The sequence below is a fragment of the Odocoileus virginianus genome, chromosome 2, assembly GCF_023699985.2.
Source record: "Odocoileus virginianus isolate 20LAN1187 ecotype Illinois chromosome 2, Ovbor_1.2, whole genome shotgun sequence".
Taxonomy (NCBI): Eukaryota; Metazoa; Chordata; class Mammalia; order Artiodactyla; family Cervidae; genus Odocoileus; species Odocoileus virginianus.
This window is the reverse complement of record NC_069675.1, coordinates 12,141,081-12,165,817: the sequence shown is the minus strand read 5'-3', so window position 1 is coordinate 12,165,817 and position 24,737 is coordinate 12,141,081. Positions and strand designations below refer to the sequence as shown.

Genomic DNA, 24,737 nt, shown 5'->3' with positions numbered 1-24,737 from the left:
ATGCAGTAACTTGGATGGTTCTTCAGGGCATTGCGATTTGTCAGGGGGAAAAAATACAATCTCAAAAGATCACACACATGAATGATTCCACTTATTTAACCATCTTGAAATGACAGAATTATAAACATGGGAAATTAGTGGTGACCAGGGCTTAGAGAGAGTAGGGACTGGTGAGGCAGTATACCATGAGTGACTCTAAAACATTATATAGATCTTTGTGGCGGTGAAATAATTCTGTATCTTGATTTCACTGAGGACTATATGAATCTACAGTTGATAAAATGGCATCAAACTACACATAAACATTGTGCCAGTGTCAATTTCCTGATTTTGATATTGTACTATAATTATGTAAGAAGCCATTGGGAGAAACTGGATGCAGGGTATTTGGGACCTCTCTTGTACAATCTCTGCAATTCTCTGTGCATCTATAATTATTTAAAAATAAAATACCAACATGCACTGTCACACAAAGCCCTTGGAAACATGGAAGATTTTATTCTGACGGAGGAGGAGTTGACATCACAGCCGAACATTCTCACCATAAGTGGCCGAGTCTGCCACTTAAGCGCTTCTCTTCTCTTGAACTATCATTCATCACACATCCTCCTTCTACAGTCCTGGCACATCACTTCGGCAGCCAGGATCTTCCTCCATCTTGCTTGTTCCTTTCCCTCCCTCCTCGACTGTGTTCTGGAGTAAATTTTACTTCCATCTGTCCCCTCCGACAATTCCCTCACGCCTCCACCTTGGGCTGCCAATCATATGCGATGTCTCTGCTCCCAGGGCAAGGTAACCAATCAGAGGTAGCCATCCTCCTTGGATGAGCGTGTGACTCAAATTGGACCAATCAGAGCCCTCGCAGGGAGTTGCTATGTGGAAACTGCCCTATGGGCTCAGGGTGGAGCATTCTTGCTTGCTGCATACCTTTGAGGGCACCGCTCACAATGTGTTCTACAAAACATTTCTCTCAGAGGGAATGTAAGGGTGAGTCCCAGAGGAAAAAAGCTGTGGGAAGGAAGGACTTACCAAAATGTCAAGTCTAAAAAAAAAATCAAGTCTACACGAGGCAAGGCAAAAAGGGCTTCTCTGGGTGGAGACAAGCCAGGAAGGAGAGGACTATAGCCAAGCAGGTGGGCCTTGCCCAGGCACATCTGCCTCCCAGACCACCCACATTCCCTCACAGGAGCATGATGCCCTCACGTGGGCCAGCAACCTGGCCACATGGCTGCTGGCAGCCAAGGAACCCCCACTGTGCCTCTGACAGCCCCCCAGGGCAGACCCAGCTGCTTCCAAAATTGGTGTCTTAGAGCCACTCTCCCATGGAAGCCTTTGTGGGCTCACCCATCACTTCACTGCTGTGCCGGATGGGGGATCTGATGGAAGGGGCCAGAGGCTGAGAGCACCAGGTTAGGAGGAGAGGCATGCTCATCTCGGGAAGGCCAAGGTTGCAGGGACTAGAATAAGTATCTCCTGGAAGGCCAGAGTCCCTGAGGCTGGATGAGGCCAGTGAGGCAGACCAATCTGGTGAAAGGGAAGTGGGACAGGAGATAAGGAGCGGAACCCGAGTCCCAGCCTGCTGCTTCGCCATCACCGCCTCCACGCCGTGCTCAGAGCTTCAGAGCCTCTGTGAGGAACAGAGTCTGGCTGGCTCAGCTGAGGACTCAGGCAAGTCAGGTTTGTTTTTCATTTAGCCCCCAACACAGACACACACAGTCCTCCCCCTGCCCCAGTCCAAGGCCCAGCCCACAGACTGGCTCTGGCAGAGCACTGTCTCTGCCCTCACCTGGTCACCTCACTCGCTGGCCCTGAGGCCCTGCTTTCCCCTGCCCTGTTCCTGGCGCCCAGCCCCCGGCCACCCCAGGCAGCCAGGCCCAACCAAGGCAGGCTGTTTTGGAAAAGTGCTGGGAGGTGGCAGAATGTGCGGTCTGTGAGTTCCCTCCAACCTGGCGCCCCAGCCCCTAGACAAACAGCGGCCGTGTCGGCCTGTCCACAGCGGCCTGTGTTCTCCTTCCAGGCCAGGAGATCCCAGGGGCAGGCGGCCGTGCGGGAGACGTCACCGGCCCGCTGGGCCCACGGGGGAGAGGCCAGGACAGACTGGGTGATGACAGGCCAGCCACCCGCCCAGCCGGGCGCTTCCACCCCGTGGCAGCGCGGTCAGGCCGAGGGCAGCCCGAGGACCAGGCTTCCTTCACCTCTGCCGCCCCACAGGACATTCCACCGGGAGAGATGGAATTTACACTCTGAACAACTACTGCCTTCCATTGGCACATTTCCTGGTGGAAGCTGAGGGTGTCTGTTGCTGCTTCTTGCTGACCCTGGAGGCCTCGATTCTGAGAGAGCCCTTGGGTGGGGCCTGTGCTGTTCGGGCCAGGTGGCCCCCATTCTGGCACAGGACACCCTCTGCTTCTGCATGGCTCTGAAACATCCCTGCTATGCTGAGACTCTGCTTCAGCTTAAGGAAACAGGGATCACCTTGCTCTCTCCTCCCCAGGATGGAGGTTAGGGCTTGGGTTAGGGCACTGCCCAGGAGATGCTGGTGACGCCCCTCTGGGTGGCCTGGCTCTGTGACCCAGGTTGTGAGGGGCCCCGTCTGGGCTGAGGTTGGGTCTGCCTGACTGTATCAGAAAGAAACACTGCAGCCACAAAATGGGCCTTTTTCAGGCCGGCTCAGTGGGGACTTTCACTCCCCAGGCTCCGAGGAAGGGCCTGGGCACAGACAGGGTCTGGGACTGGCCTGAGCATTGTGAGGCTTGGCACTTGCCAGGGCTGGGCCCCCCGGTGCCTGGTGTAGCTCCAGGGGCCACGGCTTTCCTACTCACTGCCCTCCCTCCCTCCCCACCCACTGCCCCTCCGTTTTAGGGACTGCCCTGGACATTCATTGTCTGGCACTGGACGATGTACCTATTGCAGGGTCATCTCTGGGCTCTATGACAGTCACAGTGTGAGAACGGGCAAAGAGGGCATGGTTTCAGTCACCAAGTGGGCTTGGGGAGTCCTGTAGCCTGTGAGCTCTACACTGTCCAGCCCCTCAGCCCCTGAGAGAAGGAATCTGTGCCTGACTCTGTTTAAGCCCTTTCGCAAACTGATTTGATCCCAGAATCAAGGTGTTCCTGCGACACCCATGAAATAGCCCCGAGAAGTGCCTCGTGGGGTGTGAGACTGGAAGTCAGGAGAACTGAATTCTGATGGCTGTGAACATCCATGTCCTCACTCATGTAAACACGCTGGACTCTGCAGCACTCTGGTTGCCAAGACACCTGGCCCAGCCACGTGGCCAGGACTGAGCTTCCAGTCATTCCACTCCATGTCAGGCTTCTGGGGCCAGTGAGCATCCAAGTACAGCCACCCCTCCCCGGGGGACCTACTGCTCCCAGGACACAGCCACAAACCTCTCTGCGCCTTCACACAGGGAATCGGGGTGGGGGTGGGCTTTCAGGACCAACCCCGAAGGGAAGGCCTTCCTCCCTGAGAAGCAGGTGGGACTGGGTATCGTTGAAGGGACTGTGGGTGGCCAGGAGGACCCTTTCAGGGAGCTGAAAAAGCAGACCACAGAGCCAAACGAGGGTGAGTCTTCACGGTTTATTATGGAAGCCTATAAAAGAGCCACATTGAGTATTTCCAAAATCACAAAATGCACAACATTTTTTTAATATGCAACATGGAATATTATATACAGAGTAAAACCACATGACAGCAAAAACACTCACACGGCACCAGGTTCATATCAAAACAAAACACACAAGTGCTTTTTTTCAATATTAAAACAACTGTGATAAAAACATATTAATATTTTGAACCATGTTTACAATAGAGGAAACAATTCATATTTTACTAAATAACAAATATTTAACAGCAAAAACTTTATACTAAATATCTATTTTGAATTATAACAAAAATAGTACTTATAATAGTTTATAAAGACAGACACAAAATTATAACATTTATGAAAAAAACAAGTTTTGTGTATAAAATTAGAGCGATCTGGGCAGAGTCAAGATGATGCCCAGAACACAAATGCCAGCGCCCAACATTGAAAGTGCTTCAATCTGCAAGCCCATGGCGTGAAGAGCTTTGTGGGGTTCTGTCTCTTTAATGTCAAGTTACAATAGTAGGAATGGTAAGTGAGAACACATCACCCATCTAATGCTACCGCTATAAAACCTATAACAAGCACACAGACACGGATGGATGCAAAGAGGAGAGATGGATGAGTCTCGACATTGAAACCCTCCTGTCAGCCAGTCAAGAGCTTTCTTCAGTTCTCTTCTTAACCCCTTTGAGACCCAGTGGGGTAAGTAATCCTTCTTCCCTCCCTCACAGGGATCCTCTGTCTTGCCTTCTCTGCCCCTCCCAGGCTGGTCACCGAAACTGAAGGCCACTGAAGCTTCCCACAGCCCTCCAGCTCCCTGCCCCTTGCCAGGGCCAGGCCTGGCAGGCTTTCTGTCTGAATCTGCGCTTACTACAATCCTAGATAGCAGGCAAAAAACAATTGGCTCTGGGTAAGATGGGTCTGCGTGGAGGAGCATGGACCTTCCAGAGACTGGGCTTTTTGTAGGGGACAAATTCTGGTGTACCATGCAGCTGTTTCGCAAGCTTTGATGAGTCCTTAACACGTTTTTTTTTTTTTTTGGGGGGGGGTGCCTGTTTTTCAGAATGGGGTGGGGGGAAATTGAGAATATTACTATCAAGTTTTGTCAATAATGTCTGTGCTGCACTGGCTTTTTAAATGATGAAAAGGTAGGAACCAAATGAAATACTTGAGAATGGGTGTCACAGAACGCTCCGTGGGCACAAACCACTCCCGTAAGGCCCAGCACAAGGTAACTGTGGGTGGGCGCAGGCGTGGAGGTCTGCCACCTGCCCACTGAACACCACTGGGAAGCCACTAAGTCAGAGCTGCCGAGAGCCCACTGGGGGGACTGGTGTCCCGCATTATTCTTCTGTGTGTTTTTGATTTTCTCCTAAAGAGGATTCCCCGCTTTTATAACATCAAAAGCCAACAGAGAAACATGTAAAGCAAAGAGAAATTTGAAAACAGACAAAATCACTGAGAGACTCACCAGAGGCCCAAAACCATCCCGGGAGGCATCCCTAATTGCCAACACTCAAAATGCCAGTGGCAGGAGCTATTCCTCCTCCATCCACTGACCGCTCATTTCAACCAAATCACCTGACAAGTCGCACGTACCCTCCTCCTCAGCTCTCCGCTGCAGCGCTCCCCACAGCCGCTTGAGCCGCCTCCGGCGGGGGAGGGCTGCCTTCTGCGCTCACCTCCCCTGGCTTTCATCTGGTCCCCACACCCCTGAGCTGGGCTAAGCAGACAGTGGCATAGAGGTGGGAAGGGACTTCAAGGACACCTTTCCAAGGGCAAAGGGCAAAGGGGGTCAAGGGAGGGATGACGGAGGCCCTGGCTCCCCGTCAGAAGAAAGAACCCGTATCCTTCTCCATACTCACTAGCCAGAGTGGGGGGCACCGCAGTGAACAGGGACAAGTGGGAGACGGCAGCAGCCTCCAAAGCCCCCTGCTCCAGGTTTCCGACAGAGCGGGCGGGCAGGAAGGCAGTGGGCCGTTTCCCCATCTCCCCCAGGGACGAAGGCAGACCCACTGGATTTCACCTCCGAGGTTGAGCCCACAGAAGGTCTGGTGCCTGGGGGAGCCGCTCGACTCTTGGCCGGCGGGGGCAGGGGATGGGTGCTAGGTCACTTGCAGAAGTCCTGCCTGGGACAGCTGGGATGGAAGCCAGGGGACGGCGGAATGCTTGCTCCAGTCCCAGTAACACCAAGAGTCGGTTATATCAGTGAATAAATACGGGGGATGGGGTGCGGGGTCAGCCCGTGGGCAGAGGGCCTTGGGCGTGGGTGTACTGGGAGCAGGTGGGCTCTGAGCCGCCTGCTGGGAAGGTGAGGGTGTCAGTGCGCGTGCCCAGGGCCGCCAGGGAGGACGCTGGGAGGACAGGGCCTGGGGCTCCCTTGCCCCAAGGTCAGAAGAGAGAAAAAGTAGCAGCAATAGGTAATTTCAAATGTCCCAAATGGCAAGGGCTGGGCCTCCAGGCTGGGACAACCCATCGCCGCTCTGCCAAGGGTGACTGATGTTCTATTACCCACAATGCTGTTCCCCGCGGCGGGTGGCCACAGCGGGAGGGGCACTCGCCTGTCTGAGCCGAGGCAGGGCGCGGGGGTGCTGGAGAGAGGGCCAGCGGGGCACCTCTTTCTCTCCCTCCCCATGTCAACCACCTGACCTCAAACTAAGAGTCCAAAAGAAAAGGGAGGGGAGAGACCAGTTCAGAGCATCACAAGCACAGGCTGCAGCACAGCCGACGGTTAACACTGACGGGCACGCGGGGCCGGGGGCCAGGCCCTTCCCCGGGGGACTAAGCTGTTGGGAACCAGAGAGACTAGAGAGAAGCAGGGGTCGGGGGAGGGCCCAACCCCGGAGGATGGGCCCCTTTGGACTGGGGGCAGGTCTGCCAGGTAGGGGAACAGGGGAGAGCAAGGCCTGGGGGGCCCTCCCCCGTCCCCAGGCTCCAGCCCCACCCGCACACAGGTTTCTACCCTTCCATCGCTCCCACCCCGAGGCCTGGGGCCTTAGACCGTGGCGCTCAGCATGGCCTCGGTCTCTGGCAGGATCTTGTTCTGGTTGGAGTCCAGGCCAAAGAACTTGACACTGAGGCCATCCACAGGGTGCAGGACGGGCACCAAGGTGATGCGGGGGAAGGTCCGGGTGGCCAGCTCGAAGCGGCTGGTGCTGGCCAGCTCCACCGCCAGCACCTTCAGGAACAGCTTGGCCAGGTGCTTGCCGAGGCAGGTCCGGACCCCGCCGCCGAAAGGGAGGTAATGGAAGCGGCCGTCCTTGTCCTCGCTCCGCGCCTGCCCGAAGCGATCGGGGTCGAAAACGTTCACGTCCTTGAACACGGGCGCTGTGTCGTGTGTGTCCCGGATGCTGTACATGACACTCCAGCCTTTGGGGATCTGAAAACCCTGGAGGCAAGGCAGGGGAAGGGACGGGATGGGGTGGTGAGAACCAGAGGGGGTCTCAGAGGACCTAGGACCTTCTGCCTGCCAGCCCCCGCCCAGATGTTCCCACTGTGGTCCTGGGGGCCTGGCCAGGCTCTCCTTCGAGCATGTCAGTCCACCTATTTATAGATGTCTCCAGGCAGCTTCACAGGACACCCAGGGGGGCTGCATCTGACCCAGCATTTGGGGCAAGGACCCTCCCACCAGCCTGAAAGCTCCCTGAAAGTCAGCATCGTCTTCCCACGAGACTGAGACTGAGGTACCCCATGGGGAGCAGATCTTTCCCATCGGCCCACCCCACAGCCCATGGGAGTCTCACGTCGAGCTCGAAGGTCTGCAGCACGGTGCGGTAGCCGCCGGACACCGGCGTGAACAGGCGCATGACCTCCTTGATGACGCAGTCCAGGTAGTGGAGCCCGCTGAGTGTGTCGAGGCGCAGCGTGCCCTCGCAGGGGCAGCCGCCGCTGTGGAGGAGGCCCTTGGCCCGCAGCTCCTCCCGCAGCTTCTCCAGCACGGCCGGGTGCTTCAGCAGCTGCATGATGAGTGAGGTGCTGGCGCTGGCGGTGGTGGCGTAGGCAGCGAAGATGAGCTCCAGGGTCCCGTCCTGCAGCAGCGGAGAGGAGGCACCGCTTGCAACCTGCATTCAGCCTGGCAGCAGCCCCTCTCTACCCATGTCCCCTCGACCCTGGGGCCATCCATCTGAGCCCTGGTGCTTCCTCTGAGCCTCACATTGCTGGGCCATGGCCGACATAGGTCCAGTCCCCCCTGGCTGGGGAGAGGCACTAGCCTAAAAGTCCCAAGGGGCACGGCTGCTTCCCACTCACTGCTGGATTCCAGAGCTGGCCATCGGCCCTCATCAGTGCAGTGAGCGCACAGGAAAAGAGCAAATCCCGAGGGGCACGCACTGCTCAGACCAGTAGAGTGTGGGGCAGGGTCTCCAGCTGGGCCTCCAGACGGGCAGCCCCAGCTCTTCCTCCCTCCTCAGGAGAAGGAGGGAGGTGGAAGGTGGTTAGGAGAGCTGAGAGGGTAAGGAGGCAGGAGGACCTGGGATGGGACCCCCAGTGAGAAGGCTGAGGCGAGGTGGCCCCCTGATGACTTAGAGCCCCTCCAGGGCCCTCTGGGGAGCAATGGTGCCCCATGGAAAGGCCTCCCCAAGCCGTCTCATTCCAAGCCCTGCATTTTACAAATGTGGATGCCGAGCCCAGAGAGCGGATGAACGAGTATGTCCCTTACTTGCCATGGCACTACTACAAGTCACAACACTTCTTATGAAATGGGAAAGTCTTTTGAGCTCCTTCCTGGCTCATCAGAGATTAAAACAAACAAACAAACAAAAACTGGAGCTAGGATATGGGGAAGCAGAGGCAGGGATGGAGCAGTCGGCGCTAAGTGTCCACGGGCACCTGGGAAGCATGTGGGCAGCAGAGTCTAAGTGAGGATGAACATCCACCTCAAGAAAGGGTAGGCAGGAAGCCTTTCTTGGAGCCCAGTGAGGACAGTCTCGGGGCCGGCAGCCCAGCTGGGTTTGGCCAGTGCCAGGCAGGCTGTGCCTCCAACTTGAAAAGGTTGCTGCTCCCCAAGGGCTGAGGCCACCCTCCAGCAAGTGGCTTCTCCTTCTGGGCCTCATTTCCCTAGGTTAGCTCCTAAGGCTACTGTGACCATGAAATGCACTGAAATAGTGAATACTGGATGGGGGGAGGGTTGGCGGTGAGGAGCAGATGAGGGGTTCGACAATGCCCCTGACGCCACATCTGTTCGAGATTTCTAGGAGCCAATTTTCAGCATCTTTTCCAAAATGGTAGAGGGAATTGTGGTGGGATGGAGAGCATGGGGCCCAGCTGCTCTGGGACCAGGTCATCACCAGGACGGTGTGCACAGCAAGTCACGGGGAAGGAAGGGACGGCCCCACCCATATGGGTGCACATGCAGTCCCAGGGTGGAGTCCGGGCACTTGTGCTGCCTGGGCCGGGGGTGGGGTGCCCCACCTTCAGCTCCTGCATGGTCATCTCCTTCCCGTGCTCCTTGCTGCTCTCGATGAGGATGTCCAGTGCGTCCGAGTAGTCCTTGCCCTGCGTACACTGCAGCTTCTCCCGGATGGCCTTTTCCAGGCCCTTCTGCAGCGTCTGTCGTGCCTGAATGCCCTGAGGCAGGGAGGAGGCTGTCTGGTTACCCATGGGGACGGGCAGGGTCACCGAGGGCCTCCTCCCAAGGTCTGGCAGGGTGGGGTAGAGAATCCTCTGAGAATTTTCCAACTGAGCAGCAGAGACCCCAGGTGACGTGTCCACCATGCCCTCCCGCTGAAACCCCTCTCTGCCAATGTGACCAGTGACTGTCTTAGCGGCCAGCTGCCCCTCCCTGAGAGGGGCTCAAGGATGCCCATCTCATCTCTTCCCACGCCCTGGGTACTCACCCGCCGGTAGCCACTAAAGGGCAAGTCGACGGGCAAGGAGAAGACGTTCTCCACAAATTGCTGGTAGACCTCAAAGAGGTGCCCCAGGTCCTCCTCGGGGATACTGAAGCCCAAGAGCACGCGGATGGCCATACGGAAGGTGAGCTTCTGAGCTTCCTGGTACACGTTGATGGCCTCGGGGTGGCTGCTCCAGGCACGCAGCGTGTCCTGGATCACCAGCTGGATCTTGGGCAGGTAGCTCTCCAGGGCCTCATGGCTGAAGATCTTAGAGAAGACCTGCAGAAGAGTGAACTGGTCAGATGGACTCAGGCCAGCCCAACCAAAGCGCAATTCCCATGACCGCGATCGGGGAAACTCCAGGTCCTTACCCTGACTAGCCTCAAGCCTTCCCATCTCCAGTCACAGCCCCTCGGCTGGCTCTTCCACTCTGAGCCCCGTCCCACTGCCCACGTCTTGAAGGGAAGGCAGGGGAAGGACGGGATTAAAACAGTTCACAGAGTTGGGACATTCAACATCACTCACAGGGTGACCTGAGCTGTCATTCCTTACTAAAGCCCCAGAAAAGCATGTGCTCCAGACAATGGCAAAGCCGGAGACCCAGCAGTCCAGCTGCCAACAGGTCTGTAGGCCATGTGGCCATACCAGCATGAGCGGCAACACAAGAGGGGGCTGGGCAGGGCTGGAGGGGAGGCCCCTCCACTGCAGGGGCCATTCCCGAATGCCCAGGCCACAGCACAGACGTGCCCAGCCGAGACAGAACACAGGTGATTGGACTGGACAAGGAAGAGGTGGAAAGCAGGAGGTGGCTCTTTTATTCCACTGATGGGAGAACAAGAGACTCTAAGGCTAGACTGCAAGCAGAACTTCCTGAGACCCAAGGTTACTCTCACTCCCTGCAAAACACCTAGGGTGGAGATCCTAGGGGTCTCTTACCGTGCCATCCAGAAGTCTGCACTGTGACCGGGTCTGGAGGCAGGGGGATGGAGGTAAGGCTTTTTACCTCAAAAGATGAGAAAGCCAAACAGAAGGTCTTTTAATTCCCTGCATCTTCCCAGTTCATTTTAAGTAGCCAGTGAGTTTGCTTCCACCTCTCTTGCTTTCTGTCCTCCCAATTTCTAAGCAAAGAAGTCCATAGTCTCCCTGCCCCTTCTCACCCAGATGCCCCTGTGCAGAGTTTCACGTTGCTGCCCAAGGTGTAGAGAAGAGGGTAAAATGTGAGTTTATTTACTGATGGCCTGTGGGTCTCACTGGCAACCAACAATCTCTAGCCCCAACCCCTGGAGACAGAAAGAAGGGGTGCCCCCACCAATGCCTAGGGAAAGGTCATCAGGAAAGGCAAAGAGGGGAGGGGCAGAGCAGAGGAAGGAGACAAATATCCCTCTAGCCACCCCCAATCAGCCCCACGCAAACCACACACACGCGCCCGCCCTCCCCTCCTGCCCCCAAACACAACCACCGCACAAACTGTAAATGTGAGAATTTCCCCTGCAGTCAGCTCAAGAAGGAAAAGGTAACATTTTCCTGGCCTCGGCCCTGCATGGCTAATGGGAGGGCTGGTTTGCAGAAATAACAGTGCTGGCCCTTCAGTGGCCCAGCCAGACGTTCACAATAGCACTTTCATTCCGAAATTCCCGGTGGGCAGAGGGAGGGAGGGAGGGAGGGAAGGAGGCCTGTGAGGGGCAGAAAAACCAGCACTGTTTGGGGCTGCTCCTGCTACTAAGGGACAGCTGAAATGTAGAAGGATGAGGGGTGGTGGCCAGGGCAGCCCAGGCCTGGCCAGGTCACTCACACCTTGCTCAGCTGTGGGGGCCCGGGGAATTTCCAGGGCCACCTCCCTCCAGCGTGCTCTCTGCCTCAGCACCCCCTCCAACCCTGGTGTTCTTAGGATTCCAGGTTCCACTCCTGGTCCAAGAGTTTTATGGGTAGGAGCCGGGCACTGCCCCAGAACCCAACTCCAGCTGACTAGGGGCCCTTACAAAATAGCAAAGAGCCCACAGAAAGTGGCTGATGGGAGCCGAGCAGGCTCATGAGGGACACAGGATGGTAATTCTGTGGCTGCCAGGCCTCCGTGGGGAGGCTGGAGGTAGGGCAGGCAGGGACGGTGGGGAGCAGAGTCCAGGGCACTACCCTGAAGGAAAGGGAGCAGGGGCTAGCCAGGGCCCTCAGCACATGGAAGACCTGGGCACAAAGTGGGCATGTGGAGGGGGAGGGGCAAGCAAGCAGAGGCCCACGCTGACGAGGATCAGCCAAAGTCGAAGCCAGCTAGGCTCCTAAGATACAGTGGTGGTGGTGCTTTAGTCGCTAAGTCGTGTCCGACACTTGCGATCCCGTGGACTGTAGCCTGACAGGCTCCTCTGTCCATGCAGTGGGTGGTAGAAAAAGGCAGAGCTGGCACCCAGAAACCTGAGTTTTAATCCCAGATCATCCACCAACTCACTGTAGGATCATGGCCAAATCACCTCCCGGGCCCACAGTTTCCTCATCTGTAAACTGGTGAGGCTGAACCAGGTGACCTCTGAGGTTCCTTTCAATGTACAAATCACACAAACACCAATATCCATGTGTCCCTAAGTAGACACTATCCCCTCAAAGCCCGGAGTCTGGTATAATCACATGGTATAATTGCCTGCTGGGCCCCTACTCGCACACTCTGTATGGGCTACAGGGGCTCAGGAGGGCTCATTCCAGGACTGTCAAGCGGGGAGCTCTGAGGGACCCCACGGCACCCCGAGGAGTGACCCACGGACAAGCTCTGCCCTGTCCCAAAGGTTACATTCCCTGCGCCCTCTAGCGATGGCCAGCTGAATTGCTCCTACTCAAGCTTTCGGAGCCACGCACAACAGGAAGGACCCAAGAGGACCTGGGACTACTGGGCAGGGCGATTCCAGAGCAGGGGGTCCACACCTGACGTCCAAGGGGGAAGGGGCCCTGAGCAAGGCCAGAAGCGGAGAGGACCCCAGGATGCCTGAATCTGCAGGCTCTTTGAGGTGAGGCTTCTGAAAGAATTGCAGCCCCAACCAGGGCCCTTATCTTGACCCATCCAGGAGTCTAACTAGATGCTCTGGGGTCCCTTTCCTCCTGGAAGTCCCACGATTCTCCTTAGAGGCCCCTGAGGTGGAAAAACTACCCAAACAAGAAGCTAAGCAAAGGCAGGTTGCGGGCACTCCAAGTTCAGGGGGCTTTGCACCGTGGTCATTAAGACCACACTCCTGCCTCCTGCTCAGCTGTTCCACAGGCATCGGGGCCTCCCAGGCGCCGGGAAACTCCAGGGCCTCATCTCTGGGACCGTGCCCAGGGTTAACAACGCGGGCGCTTCCCAAAGCTGGGGCAGCCCAGAAACCACCGCCCGCCACAAAGCCCAGGAGGAGGCGGAGGTGCTGGCCAGGGCGGAGGGAGGCCGGGGCTCATGGGGGCGGGCAGGGTCAGCACTCGGGCACTGGGGAAGGCGCCGGCGGAGCAGCTCTGGGTGAAGAGGGAAAGGGTGTCCCGTGGCCCCAGAGCCCATGACCTGACCGCAGTTGCAGCGGGAGCCAGGGCTGCTTTGTTTCCCTCTGGGGCTTCCCTGGGAATTCCCACAAGTGAGCCAAGAATGCTGGACAAAGGTCACCGGGAACCGGCCGGGCTCCGCAGAGCTGGGCAGAGAGAGCAGCAGGTAGGGAACGCCCCATCTGGGTTGGCGCTGGGAGGGCAGGGCGCCGGAGACCTGGGAACTTCAGGCATAGACGCCTGAGCATGATGGGCTCCGGCCTTGAAAGATCCCCATCTCTACCGGCTTTCCCAGCAATGCAGTTGGCTCAAGAATCCCCATCCCTGGTTCTTCCTCTCCCTGGAATAAAAGTGGATTCCACAGCGGGGGCTGGGGTAACCACCAGGGGGGCTTGTGAAGGCTCAAATTCCCTGTGATTGTTTCTGCAAATGTCTCCCTCACACCCGAGGCCTCCCTCCCCATGTCTCACCCTGGGAGGGGAGTAGCTCACCGGGTCCCCATGGCCCTGTGCTGACACCCTCAGCCAAATAACTGCCCCCTCACAACTGGATGGATGCAGAGAAAGATGGGCAGCCTCAGGAGCTGGAAGAGCCGGAGAGGGAACCCACTCCCCGGGCCAGTGACTCAGACTGGGAGGAATGGAAGCGGCTGCCCGGGAGGGTGGGGGCCCGGGCAGGCCACCCCGCCAAGCCACCGGAGCCGCAGCCTGCGGAGTGGAAAGAATAACAGAGGGCGGGCAGCCGCCGAGGCAGCTGTCCGCACAGCACAGGAGTGACGCTGAGGTGTGTACTTTATACTCAAGGAAGGGGGAGGACAGGAGAGGACATCACCCCTTAGCTGCCTGGCATTTCCACTGGACCTCCACCTCACCCTGGCTGCCTCCTGAGTCAGACCCTCTGATGGGGAGGTGCTGGCCAGACACCACCCTCTCCCCCCGCCCTGCCCAGCCTGTGCATGCCCTTTCTGGGTCCTCAGCATCTGTGGGAACAGAGTTTCTGTCCCCTGTTTGAGTCCAGCTCTGACCATCTCCCCTACCTCTTCCACACACGGCAAAAGCACCCACTGGGTGAGGGGAGGGCAGCACTTGGTACATCCCTGCTGGGCCACAGAGTCTGAGAAGGTCTTCCCAGACCCTGCTATCCGTCCTCCAGCCAGAAATAAACCCCCTTGGAAAGCTGAGGCCCAAAGCAGTAAGAGCTTCCCAAGGTCACAGTCCTGGGCATGATGGGCCACACTCACCAGGGTCCCTAAATACCCAGCCTCCCACCACTCCGAACCCACTGAGCCAGCCTCTAGCAGTCCTGGGGACTCCAATGTATCTATGAGCCTGAAGGGGACGCTCCTCAAGGGCCCAAGTTTATCCTAAGGGTAAGGCCAGCTGTTGTGGCTACTCTGGTTTACTCTCAAACTTTGTCAGCCCCTCGAGGCACACCCCCAACCTCTGCCTTTCAGCCTGGGGCACCTGGAACAGATACAACTGGCAGAGAGGGCTCAGGGCCAGAGCAGACCCCAGCCAAGCCTCCCTGCTGCCAGCCAAGGCCACAACTGTCCCCAAGGCTGGGAGAGTGAGCACACACCTCAGCATCAGTCTTGGATCCATCCCACCCTAGGAGAAGGACGCAGAGGGGAGAGGGAAGGGAGAGGACAGCCCCCACCACTTGCCCCTGCCCGACACAAGGGTACACAGAGGGAGGAGACCACTCCCAGGGCCCTGGCAGCCAGCCGTGGGCACCCTCCCCCGCTGACCTTCAGAGACATCCGCTCCTGTCAACCGCCCCCTCAGAAGCCCCTGATGCTACAGTAACTTTTGGTGAAGGACCTCCGCTGGCCGAACAAAGGCTCTGCGGGGGCAGCTCCCAGGAGCAGGGCTGCCTGGCCATTCGCTGCCTTCCCATTCAACCCAGGTGGTAACGTCTGCCCTGAGCTGAACCTGGTGGACAAGACTTTGGAGCCAGAGGCTGTGCCTTGGTTCGAAGGCCACCTGGAGCCGGTCTGAGCTGGCCTCCCTCAGCATCCCGCAACCAAGGGACCGCTTGGCTCTGCCCTCCTGCCGAAGCACCGCCTGGTCTCTCTATCCTGACACAAATCCCAGCATACACAGGATTTCTGAGAGGAGTCCGATAAGCCTGAGCCTGAGCTCCATCCCCACCCAGGGGGCCGAAAGCCCAAGTCAGTGAGGAGCCATAGGTGGGCGGGCAGAGCTTCTTAATTCCTACCCCCAAAACCTATCTATCTCAGTCATGGCCACAGAAGTCCCTGAGCCAGGGGTCAGAGGAGGAGGGGCAGGAAGACCACTCCTAGGGTCTCTCCAGTCCAAAGTTACAAAGCTAAGTGCATCCCTGGGATGCACTCCAAGTTCTCTGGCAGAATCTCAGGGCCATTGTCTGAAATGCCCTGAAGATGCTGGCTCTTTGGTGTAAAGAAGCCGGGCCCTAGCTCCAAAGGAAAAGAGGAAATGTCTGATCCTGGTGTGTGGGGTTGGGCCCTGGATGCTTCCAGGACGACCCATGACAACTCCCTGTCCCCCTCCTCTGTGTCTCTGATAATCCTCCCCCGATTGATCTTCTCTACTTCTCTCCATGCACTCTTCCAGGGCAACCCCAGCCTCTCTGCATACACAGAGAGATCCAGTCCCTCCCCCCAAATCAGAGACGCCCCAGGCCCCAGGTAGGGGAGGCACAACAAAGGAGGGGGACGGAAACTGAGGTTGTGGCTATGACCACACTGGCCTGGGGTCCAGAGAGGATTCTGTCAGACTGGGCAAGGCTTTCATTCTCCCTGGCAACCCTACCCCTCTGGGCCCTAGACCACCAGGGCAGCCTGGACAAACACCTGGACTTCAGCGATGACTGTGAGGAACCCCTTCCCAGCACATCTGGTCAGACCTCCCAGAGAAGGGGTGGGGTACCAGCCCCAATGGAAATAGTGACGCTCCTAGTTCCCCACCAGCAGGGCCTCACTACACCTGGGCCCCACTTCCTGTGAGTACATCCTAACCTAAGCAGGCTAGGGTCCCTGCTTGCAGTGCAGGCTGGATAAGGCAGTAGGAGTGGCCCAGTGCAGCCCCAACCCTGGCCAAGTTGGGTCTACCAGGCGCTGGGCCCAGCAAACAGGCCATTCTCTCCAGGACCAACATGTGTGCCCCTGAGTATTCTCTTCTCATCCCTCCAGCTAGATTCCACTTTTCAAGGGCAAGGACCCTGCCTTTCTGTTTGTATACCAAGCTTCTATGTTTGTTTCTAGCCCAAGCCCTGCTATTTAACTCAGTAAACTTAAGCTGACGGAACACCAATGAATGATTTGGGGGAGGACCTTTTCATCTGTCATTTTAACATAAGACACACACATGCCACATAACAAGACCACCACCAGTACATACAGAGGGTCCCCAAGTCTCTGTCAGGATGATCTGGTCTCTGGCTGCTCCCGACCCCCAAGGAGCTAGAGGGCAAGGGAGTCAGGAAGAGACAGACTCTCTATGCCTCCTCTGTGGTCCAGCTTTCTGGCCTCTCCCAGGTCCCACCACCTCACCCTGCCCTCAGGCTTCCTTCACTGAGTATTCCTCCAGCAGCATTCATTGTGTGCCCCCTCCCCCACCCTCCCGCTCCTTCCAAATGGACCACAGAAAGCCAAACTCCCGGGGGCTTTCCAGGAGGGCCCTGCCCCACCTGAAGGCCCACAGCCAAGTCAGGCAGAGGGTGAATGGAACTGCGAGGCAAGAGCCTCCCCAGAAACCTTCCACACTCAGGTCCTGACCAAGCTTTCTTCCTCCCAGCACCGCCCCCCGCCCCCCGGCCCCCCGGCCAAATCTCAACCCTCAGCTTCCGGCAGCCCAGGGTGGGGCAGGGCTGAGTAGGCTCTCCTAGAAACGCTCTTCCCAGAGAAGCCAATGTTGCAGGCCCTGCCCTGCCTTCTCCTCCTTCCCGACCTGTTTCCCCACCTCTAGGAGTTGGTGATGGACAGGGAAGCCTGCCTGCTGCATGCAGTCCATGGGGTCGCAAAGAGTCGGACACAACTGAGCGACTGACCTGAACTGAACTGACCTGTTTCAAGTCCCTCAACCTCAGGGTCCTCTTCTGCGAGAGGAGGACAAAAATGGTTTTCTAAGACACATTCTTTGGAGCTGGGTTCCTGAGTCTCAGGCGCTCTCCTAACTCTTTAAAATAAACTTTGGGCGGAGTTACACCAAAAGAAAAGAAGTGTTTCCCCCCAACCCCGCCACTCCCGAGAACCCTCCCCATCTGCCCCCGGGCTCTCTTAGCTGCTTCCTGCTCCGGTGAAGCAGCTGGAGGGACTACTTCAGAAGCCCCTTTCCCAGCCCCCTAAAACGCTTGCTTTACAGGGGAGGGGGGCGGGGGGTGGGCATGTGCAGACCAGTCCCCTCTGATTTTCCTAGTTTTGTCTGTTACGAAGAACTACTCTTCGCGGGCAGTTCTCGGAAGACATCGAACTCTACGGGATGAATTCCTCCGTTCACACACAGACTTCCGGCGGAGGGGGTTGCCCACCGTGGCCTCTCCTGTCTCCCGGGCTCTGCCACTCTTCCCGGAGATCACAGGCTGCCTCTCCCTTTCCTCTAGGTTTCAAACCTGGTGAGTCCTCTGACCCAATGGAAAAAATGAAGGGAGGGGAGGTCGTGCAGCGCCGCCTCCCCCCGTCGCGGCTGCTTTAAGCCGGCGGGCCGGCGCCCCGCCCGCCGGCGGCTCAGCTTTCGGGTTACTGCAGTTCAAACAGCACGTGCCGCCCGCGCTCGGAGCCGCGGCGGCGGCGCAGCCCTGGGAGGGGGCGGGGAGGCTTGCTCCGTGCGCGCTGGCTCGCCTCCTCCTCGCCTCTTCCAGGCGCTCGGGAAATCCACAGGATAAACACCCACTTTCTCTTCCTCTTTATGGGAGGGGGGTAGGTGCGCTTTGATCCCCCGCCGCCCCCTCGGCTGTTACCCCACCCCTCGTACTTCCCCCTCGGCCCAGATCCGAGCGCGGTGGCCCAAATTTCACCTCGCCCCTCCCAGGCAAGGCCCAGCAACCGCTGTCACAAGGTGCCCCCAGCCGCCCGCGCCTGCTTGCGGCGCCCTTAAAGCAACCTGCAGCAGGGGAGGCTAGGTGTGCTTTTAGAATGAGCCGTTTCTAGTTCTCGGGATTCTAAGGGGCGATAAGGAGGAGCGCTGGCCACCGTCCGCCCTCTCTTTTTGTCCAGGTTTGTGGAGCACCACGAGGACAGGCTTTGGACGCCCCTATCGCCGCATGTTCAAGTTGTCCAAACCAACTCCCAATGACTCTCCCTTTGGGCCTGGTAGTGCGCACGGTGGGGTGGGCCAGCAAAAGGGCAGACCCGGAGGAGGCCTGTGCAGGCCCTGGATCTGGGATCGCCGCTGTCTAGGCAGGGAGCTTCGGGATTCTCCCGCATGGTGTGCAAATACGGGCGCGGATTCTGGTGGGGACGTTCCCGGGACGCCAAGAACTCCTTACTCCGAGGCGGTGGCACGCGAGAAGAGGATCAGAGCACGGTTGCGGGGCTCTTACCTTGCGCTTGTTCCGGTGGATATCGCCGATGGAGTTGGACACCGTGTTCGGGCCCAGCAGCATGCGTGTGCTACGTGGCCACTCGGTGCTCACAAGGTGGTGCTCGCCCATGAGGATCTTGCGTACATTCTCCGCGCCCGTCACACGGATTAGCGGCCGCCCGAGCAAGTGCGTCTTGAACACGTTGCCATACTTCTCCCTCCGCGACGACTGGAAACCAGAACCCTGCAGGGGCCATGCAAGAAATTTCTCAGGGCCCACATCTCCAGATGGGACGTCCAGGAGGCCCAGCCTCGAGGGCCCTCGGGGGAGGGGCGGAGGACCCCACCTCGGGCACCAGTTCCCTACCCTCCCTTACCCCACTCACACACATACGCACGCACGCACGTAGGTTTTATTTTTCATAGCTTGCACGAGAACTGGGAAGTGGGGCCTAGAGGAATAATAAATAATGCAAGGGGGCGAGAGGCCCAGGGCACCCCGCGGGAGGTTTTTTAGTAATGACTTGCGGGGGGGAAAAGGTATCACGGACCGCGAGACCCTAAACTAAAGTCTCCGCTTCCCCCCTCCCTCGCCTCGCGCTCGGGAGACACTCGGAATAAATATTTCCAGGCTCGCGGCCACGGGCTGGCGAGACCCCGCGGGGTGGCCGCAGGCCAAAGATTATTTATAGCGGCGAGCGGTCGATGCCCCGAGGCAATCACTACAGATGGGGGTTGGGGTTCCCTCGGTTCGCGGGTGTGGGCCTCGAAGGGACCCGGCGGTGCTCTGAGAGCTCCGCAGGGTAGAGTCACGGGTCCGTAGCCGCGATTTTCCGAATGCAATTTGCCCCGAAATAACTGAGCAGGACTTTCGTCGCTGCCTTGGAGTTTGGAACGCGAGCGCAGAGGAAGGCGCTTCCCGCGGGGCGGGGCGGGGCGGGGCGGCGCGGCCGTCACAGGTAACCGGATCCCCGGCGGCAGCGCGAGCCGAGCAGAGCCAGGCCCCGGCCCTGGCCGGGCGCTCGGAGGAGCTGGCTGTGCTGGCCCCGCGAGGGTACCGGAAACCGAGGGGACCTCCGAGGGGCGGGGGCAGGGGCGTCCCGCTCACCTTTGACGTCGTTGCTCGCCACCCAACCCCGCATTAACCCTTCTCGGGCCGCGGCTGCAACCCGGTGCAAAAGGGGAGGGGCGCCACCTGTCAGGCCGTCCCGCCTGCCCGCCAGCAGACGTGCGGATGCGGGCTCCAGACCTGCGGGGTCATGCACCCCCCGAAGGGACCCTCGGCTTCCTCTTTTCCCCGGTTGGTCCCCCTCCTCACTTTCCTTTCTTCGGCGGAAAAGTATTCGCCAGTTAGATGTGTACACACCCCAGCCCCGCCGAAAAGTGACTCTGCAGAACCCGGAGCCCTAATCACTTTTCCACATGTGCCTCCGGCCCGGGCGCGCGACAGGGAGCGAGCCCGGAGCGCCCGCGCCTCCAGGTTGGCGGGTGGGGGAGAACTCCCGCCACTCCGCGGCGGTTCTCGGCGGCGTCTACCCCTTTAAGAGAAATCAAGGCGAGGGTGGAGGTGCGACCAAACTGGGGTGAGGAGCGGGGCTCCCTCGCTCTGCCCGAGGTACCGGTCTCTCTCACTCCGTCTGACTCTCCTTCGCTCCTCTCCTGCGTTTCCTCTGTTTTTCTTTTCTTTCGACACAAAAGTTGGGTTGTGAATTTTCCGAGGTCGCCGCCGCCTTTCTCCCGCCGCACCCCCCCCCCCCCCGCCTCTGATCTGCCTAACTATAATTAAAGTGCGTTTTTTGTGGTATTAATAAAGGGTTATTTGTCCGCCGTTTCCACGGTCTTCACAAAGAGGACTTTCATAGGGGCGGCCGCTCGGGCCGCGAGTCCAATTTATACAAAAATGTTGTATTTTTAGCCCTGGGCTCTGTTTAGATGGCGCACGGTGGAAACGGAGAGCCCTTGGAGGTCCCCCAGTAAAATCTGATAAATGACTCCGAAAAAATAAAGCTGGGATTCAGAGGGTTCCCATTAACCCCTTCACTGCTCCTCTACACGAATCTCTCATTACCCGCCCGCCGGGAGGGTCAAGGGCTCCCCGGGGGCGGGCGGATGGGGAGGCGTAGACCTGCTTCCCCCTCCCCATCTTACGTGCGAGGTGGACGCGAAGCCCCAGAGGCCCTTGTGGGATTCGGCGAAAAGGTCAGGGGGACGTTGGTGGCCGGGGGAGGGGGGTAGGGAAGGGGGGCGGTGACAGACCGCGAATTCGGCAGATTGGCTATAACAAGGCAGGGGCCGACGCCCCTGTGAATTATTTTATTTCCTAAATTCTCGGCCAAAAGCCTAGACCACCGCTGCAGTTAACCCTTTAAGTGTGTTGGCACGGGAGAGGCTCTGAGGATTTCTTCACGGCGGTGTGGGCGGGGTGTGTAGGTCTCACTGGTTGAACCGAACCCCACCTTGCTGCATGAACCGCAGAGACGAATTGGATTCCGGGTCTTGGGAAGACCACTGGGCAGAGGAACCTCGCGTGCCCTCCCCGCCCCGGCTCTCCTGTCAACTGGCTCCGGGCGGGGCGGGGCTGCGCTGGGCGTCTGTGTGTGCACGCGCGGATTGCACGCGTCTGTTAATTTCAAGCCAAGCTTTCGCACTTCTAAACCCACAGGTCTCTGCCTTCACCTCCCGCCTCAGCTTTCCTGGGCCTGGGCTGTCTGTTTCAGTACAGACATCCTTCTGCTAATTCTCATTAGCTTCTGCCAGACAAACCCGCGTGCTTACGCGCACGCAACACACCTCCCGCGGTTAACCCAGAGGAGCCCCATCCCAAAGAAAAACCTGCTGTTTAACACACTGCAAAAGCGATTGTCTAGCGCCTGAGGAGGTTAATTGCAGATTAATTTCCCCATTACCTACCTGGGTCTGGTCCCCGACAGGCCCACTCCCATTATCGCCAGCAGTGTGGTTTGTGCGGCGTCTAACAACAAACACAAACGCTCTCTATGGATCTCACACACCTCTCCCAAGTTCCTCTCCCCTGCTAAACTGTCCCCACCCAGTAAGTAAATAGACCCTTTTCTCCGAAAGTCGCGAAACCTCGGGTCTCGGGCTTCTCCTTTTCCTTGGGGTGCCTCCTTCTTCCTACACCACAGCACAGTTTCTCGAACCGTGGACCAGGGCAGTAGTACTTGGCGTGGCCAGTACGGGACGCGGCGGGAACACAGCCCGGGTCTTTAAGCGGCAATCCTGGCTGCCACTGGCCCACTCTTTCTTTCCTTGACTCGGTTTTCGGGTCCCAGGTACACCGACAAAGACCGGGAAGTCGACGGCGACTGGGGCGGGAGCGCGAAGGAGAGGCGAAGGCGGCTCAAGACGGGACGCCCCCTCCGACTCGCGCGGCTCGGGAAGCCCCCGGGACGCTAGACGCACCCCTGCTGAGTCGCTCGCGGCCGGAAAAAGTCAGTCTTGGGAGCCCTCTGGGATCCGGGAACCTCTCTTACCACCCGCTTGAACCTGCGCACCCGGCGCCAGCGGGCTCAGAACCACGCCGCAGGCGGGCCGGGGAAGCCCGGGCGGCTCAGGCGGAGAGGAGGGAAGGGGCGGGGCGGGGACTGGTGCCTTCAGGCTCCCGGCGCCCCCTGGCCAGCCCGAGGCTCCATCCGCCCGGTGCTCGCCGCTAGCGGAACCTGGAGAGCAACGGAGTGAGTGCGCCCTTACCTGTAGCAGCCAGTGGCCGGTCTCTCCGATGAGCGGGAAGCCCATGGAGCCCTTGGGGATGGGCAGCTTGCAGCTCTTGTCGCGGGTGGCCGCCCAGCGCAGCTGCCACAGCTGCTGCGACACGGCCAGCAGCAGCGTCACCGACACCAGGCACGCGGCGAGGGTGGCCAGCGCCGACACCAGCTCCAAGCCTTCAAAGAGCATGTTGGCGGCCGCTCGGGGGATTGGCTGTGCGGGCCTCAGCGGGGGAGGGGAGGGCCAGACGAGCAGGGACGCGAGCGGCGGGGGAGGGGAGGCTGCGGCCGGGGGTCCTGGCACCTCCAGCCGAAATGGAGCAGGAGCAAGGGGCCGAGGGAAGGGAAGTGGAGGTTGTGAGGGGAGAGCGGAGGGGGGGTGGGAAATCGCCTAAAAGAAGAGAGAGAGGAGACACGAGGCGACTCGGAGTGTAACTTTGTTTGTTTGTTTGTTTGTTTGTTCTCTTATAGCGGGCTTAGGGGTTGCTCGAGGGGTGGCGAGACGAAGTCGTGAATCAGGCTGGTGGGTTAGCTCTCCCCGCAACCATCGCACTCGGAAAACTTGGGGAAAACTTTGTCCAGCGGGAGTCTCTCTCGTAAGCCCCTTCCCCTGTTCGGGAAAAAAAAGGAGAAGAAGAAGGGGGCCAGAGAACTAGCGGAGAGAAAGTGCGATGGATTTGTCAAAAGTTTTCCCCTCAAATTCCTAGGTTAAAAAAAAAATCCTGAATCCCCAAATTCCAACGAACCCAGAAACTTTGGGTGCGAGGGGGAAGGCTCCCCGGCTGAGGCGAGTGGAGAGGCCGAGCTCCGCGCCTCTGGGCTGCCCGGGGCGGCGCGCCGGAGCCCCGGAGCCGCCGCTGCACCCCCGAGGCGGGCGCGGCGGGCGAGGCGGCGAGGCGGACGCGGGTGCGGAGCCGGCGGCCCGCGGCCCGGACGGGACGCAGCCGGCGACAGAGCCCCGGGCGGGCGCTGGGGCGGCGGCGGCGGCGACGGTGGCGGCGGCGGCGGCGGCGGCGGCGGGCGGGAGGGGTGAGGCGGGGTGGGGTTGGGGGAGGAGGTGAAAACCCGAGCTGGGCTATTGTATCAATTAAGAAAAGGCAGTCCGTCCCGGGACGCGGTCTCTCGGCTCTGGAGTTGCTGCTGGGGAAAGAAAGGGGGGAAAAAGAAAGGAAGGCAAAAGGAATGAAAGAGGGGGGAAAAGCCGGAGGCAGGATTTCAGGGCTGATGGTTTTAAAAGCTTCCCTCAATGTGAATTTGTGCCTCTGAGAGCCAGGCGATGCGTGTGTTTATATAGAGGCGGGAGGCTGCGCCGTGGGCGCTTCGCCAGGGCCCCCCCCTCCCACCCCCACCCCCCCAAGCCTCCCAACCCTCCCCACCACCCCCCCGCCGCGCTCTCGAAGCCGGAGGCGTGGTGAGAGGCCGGCGGCCGGAGCGTGTGAGCGCCCGCCGGCCTCCTGCCCCGCCCCGGCCGCCCGCAGCCCGCCGCCCGCCGCGGACCCACTTGTAGCCGCCGCAGGATCAAACTCAGTTCACCTCTCGCCTCCTCTTCCTTCTCGCCGGCGTCTCGCTGAGCCCGGCACCTACAGACGGACGAGATGAGACACACGCGCGCGCACACACACACACATACACACACACGGTGAGCGCTCGCATGGTGCCCGCTTGGCTGCTAGGCTACTTCCCTCCCTCTCTCCCCCTCCCGGGCCCCCGGCCCCCTTCTCGCCCCCCAGGCAGTCCCGCGTGGGCTGTCGCCCCAGCAGCTGAGCTCTCGGGCGGGCCGCTTCTCGACTGAGGGGCGCCAAGAGCCCCTGAACCTGTGTGCTTAGGGTCTCCAACTCCTATCCCTCGGGACCCCGCCGGCTCCTGTCTCCCGGAGCCCCGGAGTCCTCTCATCTATGTCACTCCCAATTCCTCCTAGCGGGGAGTCCCCATCCTGGATCCCGACATCCTCAGACCTTGGAGGCCAAGGTCTCTTCCCCCCCCTCCCGTACGTCTCTTACCCTCCAGGACCCGAGGTGCCCGTCTCCCCGTCCGCGTCCCGGGCAGCTGGCGCTGCAGCCTTCCCCTCGGACACGAGACTCCCTCACTTTGTAGTCCCCTCCGCCCCCTCCTCGCCCCGCAGCGCCAGAGGAACCCCGATGCTGGTCTGGTGAATGTCCCGCGAAGAGGACCAATGCGGCGGCCCCGGCACCCGGGGGCGGGAGGAGTAGCGTACAGTCATTGATAAATTAGTATTAATAAATAAACATGCCAGGTGAGAGCGGCCACCTTCTCCCTGCCGGCCGCTGAGGGCCCAACGCGCGCGCCTGTGCGAGGTGTGCGTGTGGCCCAGGGCCGCATCTGTGCGCGCGCGTGTGTCCCGGGTCGGCCCGACGTCTGCGGAGCCGCGTGGCGTGTCTGCGCGTTTGTGTGTTCTCTCTGGTGCTGAATGTGTGTCTGTGCATCGTGCATCCGTCTGTCATCTGGTCTCTCCTCCTGCTGTCTGTGATACATAGAGCTCTGCGTGCCAGCCCCGACACGGTCTAGCCCGTGCCTGGCTCGCCCTCTCCCGCGCGCCCTGTTCCCCCGGCCCCCTTTCACCGTAGTTCACTCTGGCACT

The 24,737-nt window shown here is 59.3% G+C and overlaps 1 protein-coding gene across 2 annotated transcripts; it reads right to left on the bottom strand.

Annotated features, from left to right (window-relative positions):
* Window positions 1-3,563: 3,563 nt before the first annotated feature.
* On the bottom strand, window positions 3,564-24,480 carry CYP26B1 (cytochrome P450 family 26 subfamily B member 1). 2 transcript variants are annotated; one of them, XM_070476364.1, is made up of 8 exons: window positions 24,139-24,480; window positions 23,640-23,718; window positions 22,125-23,278; window positions 18,433-18,657; window positions 9,427-9,702; window positions 9,002-9,157; window positions 7,336-7,620; window positions 3,564-6,980 (listed from the first exon to the last, which is right to left on the bottom strand). In XM_070476364.1, the coding sequence occupies exons 3-8, from the start codon at window positions 22,326-22,328 to the stop codon at window positions 6,588-6,590; spliced, it is 1,539 nt and encodes a 512-aa protein (XP_070332465.1). In that variant the 5' UTR covers window positions 22,329-23,278; window positions 23,640-23,718; window positions 24,139-24,480; the 3' UTR covers window positions 3,564-6,587. The 2 variants fall into 2 exon arrangements, with proteins under 2 accessions (XP_070332465.1, XP_020758153.1); XM_020902494.2 differs by lacking the exons at window positions 23,640-23,718; window positions 24,139-24,480 and having other exon boundaries at window positions 22,125-23,456.
* Window positions 24,481-24,737: the final 257 nt, after the last annotated feature.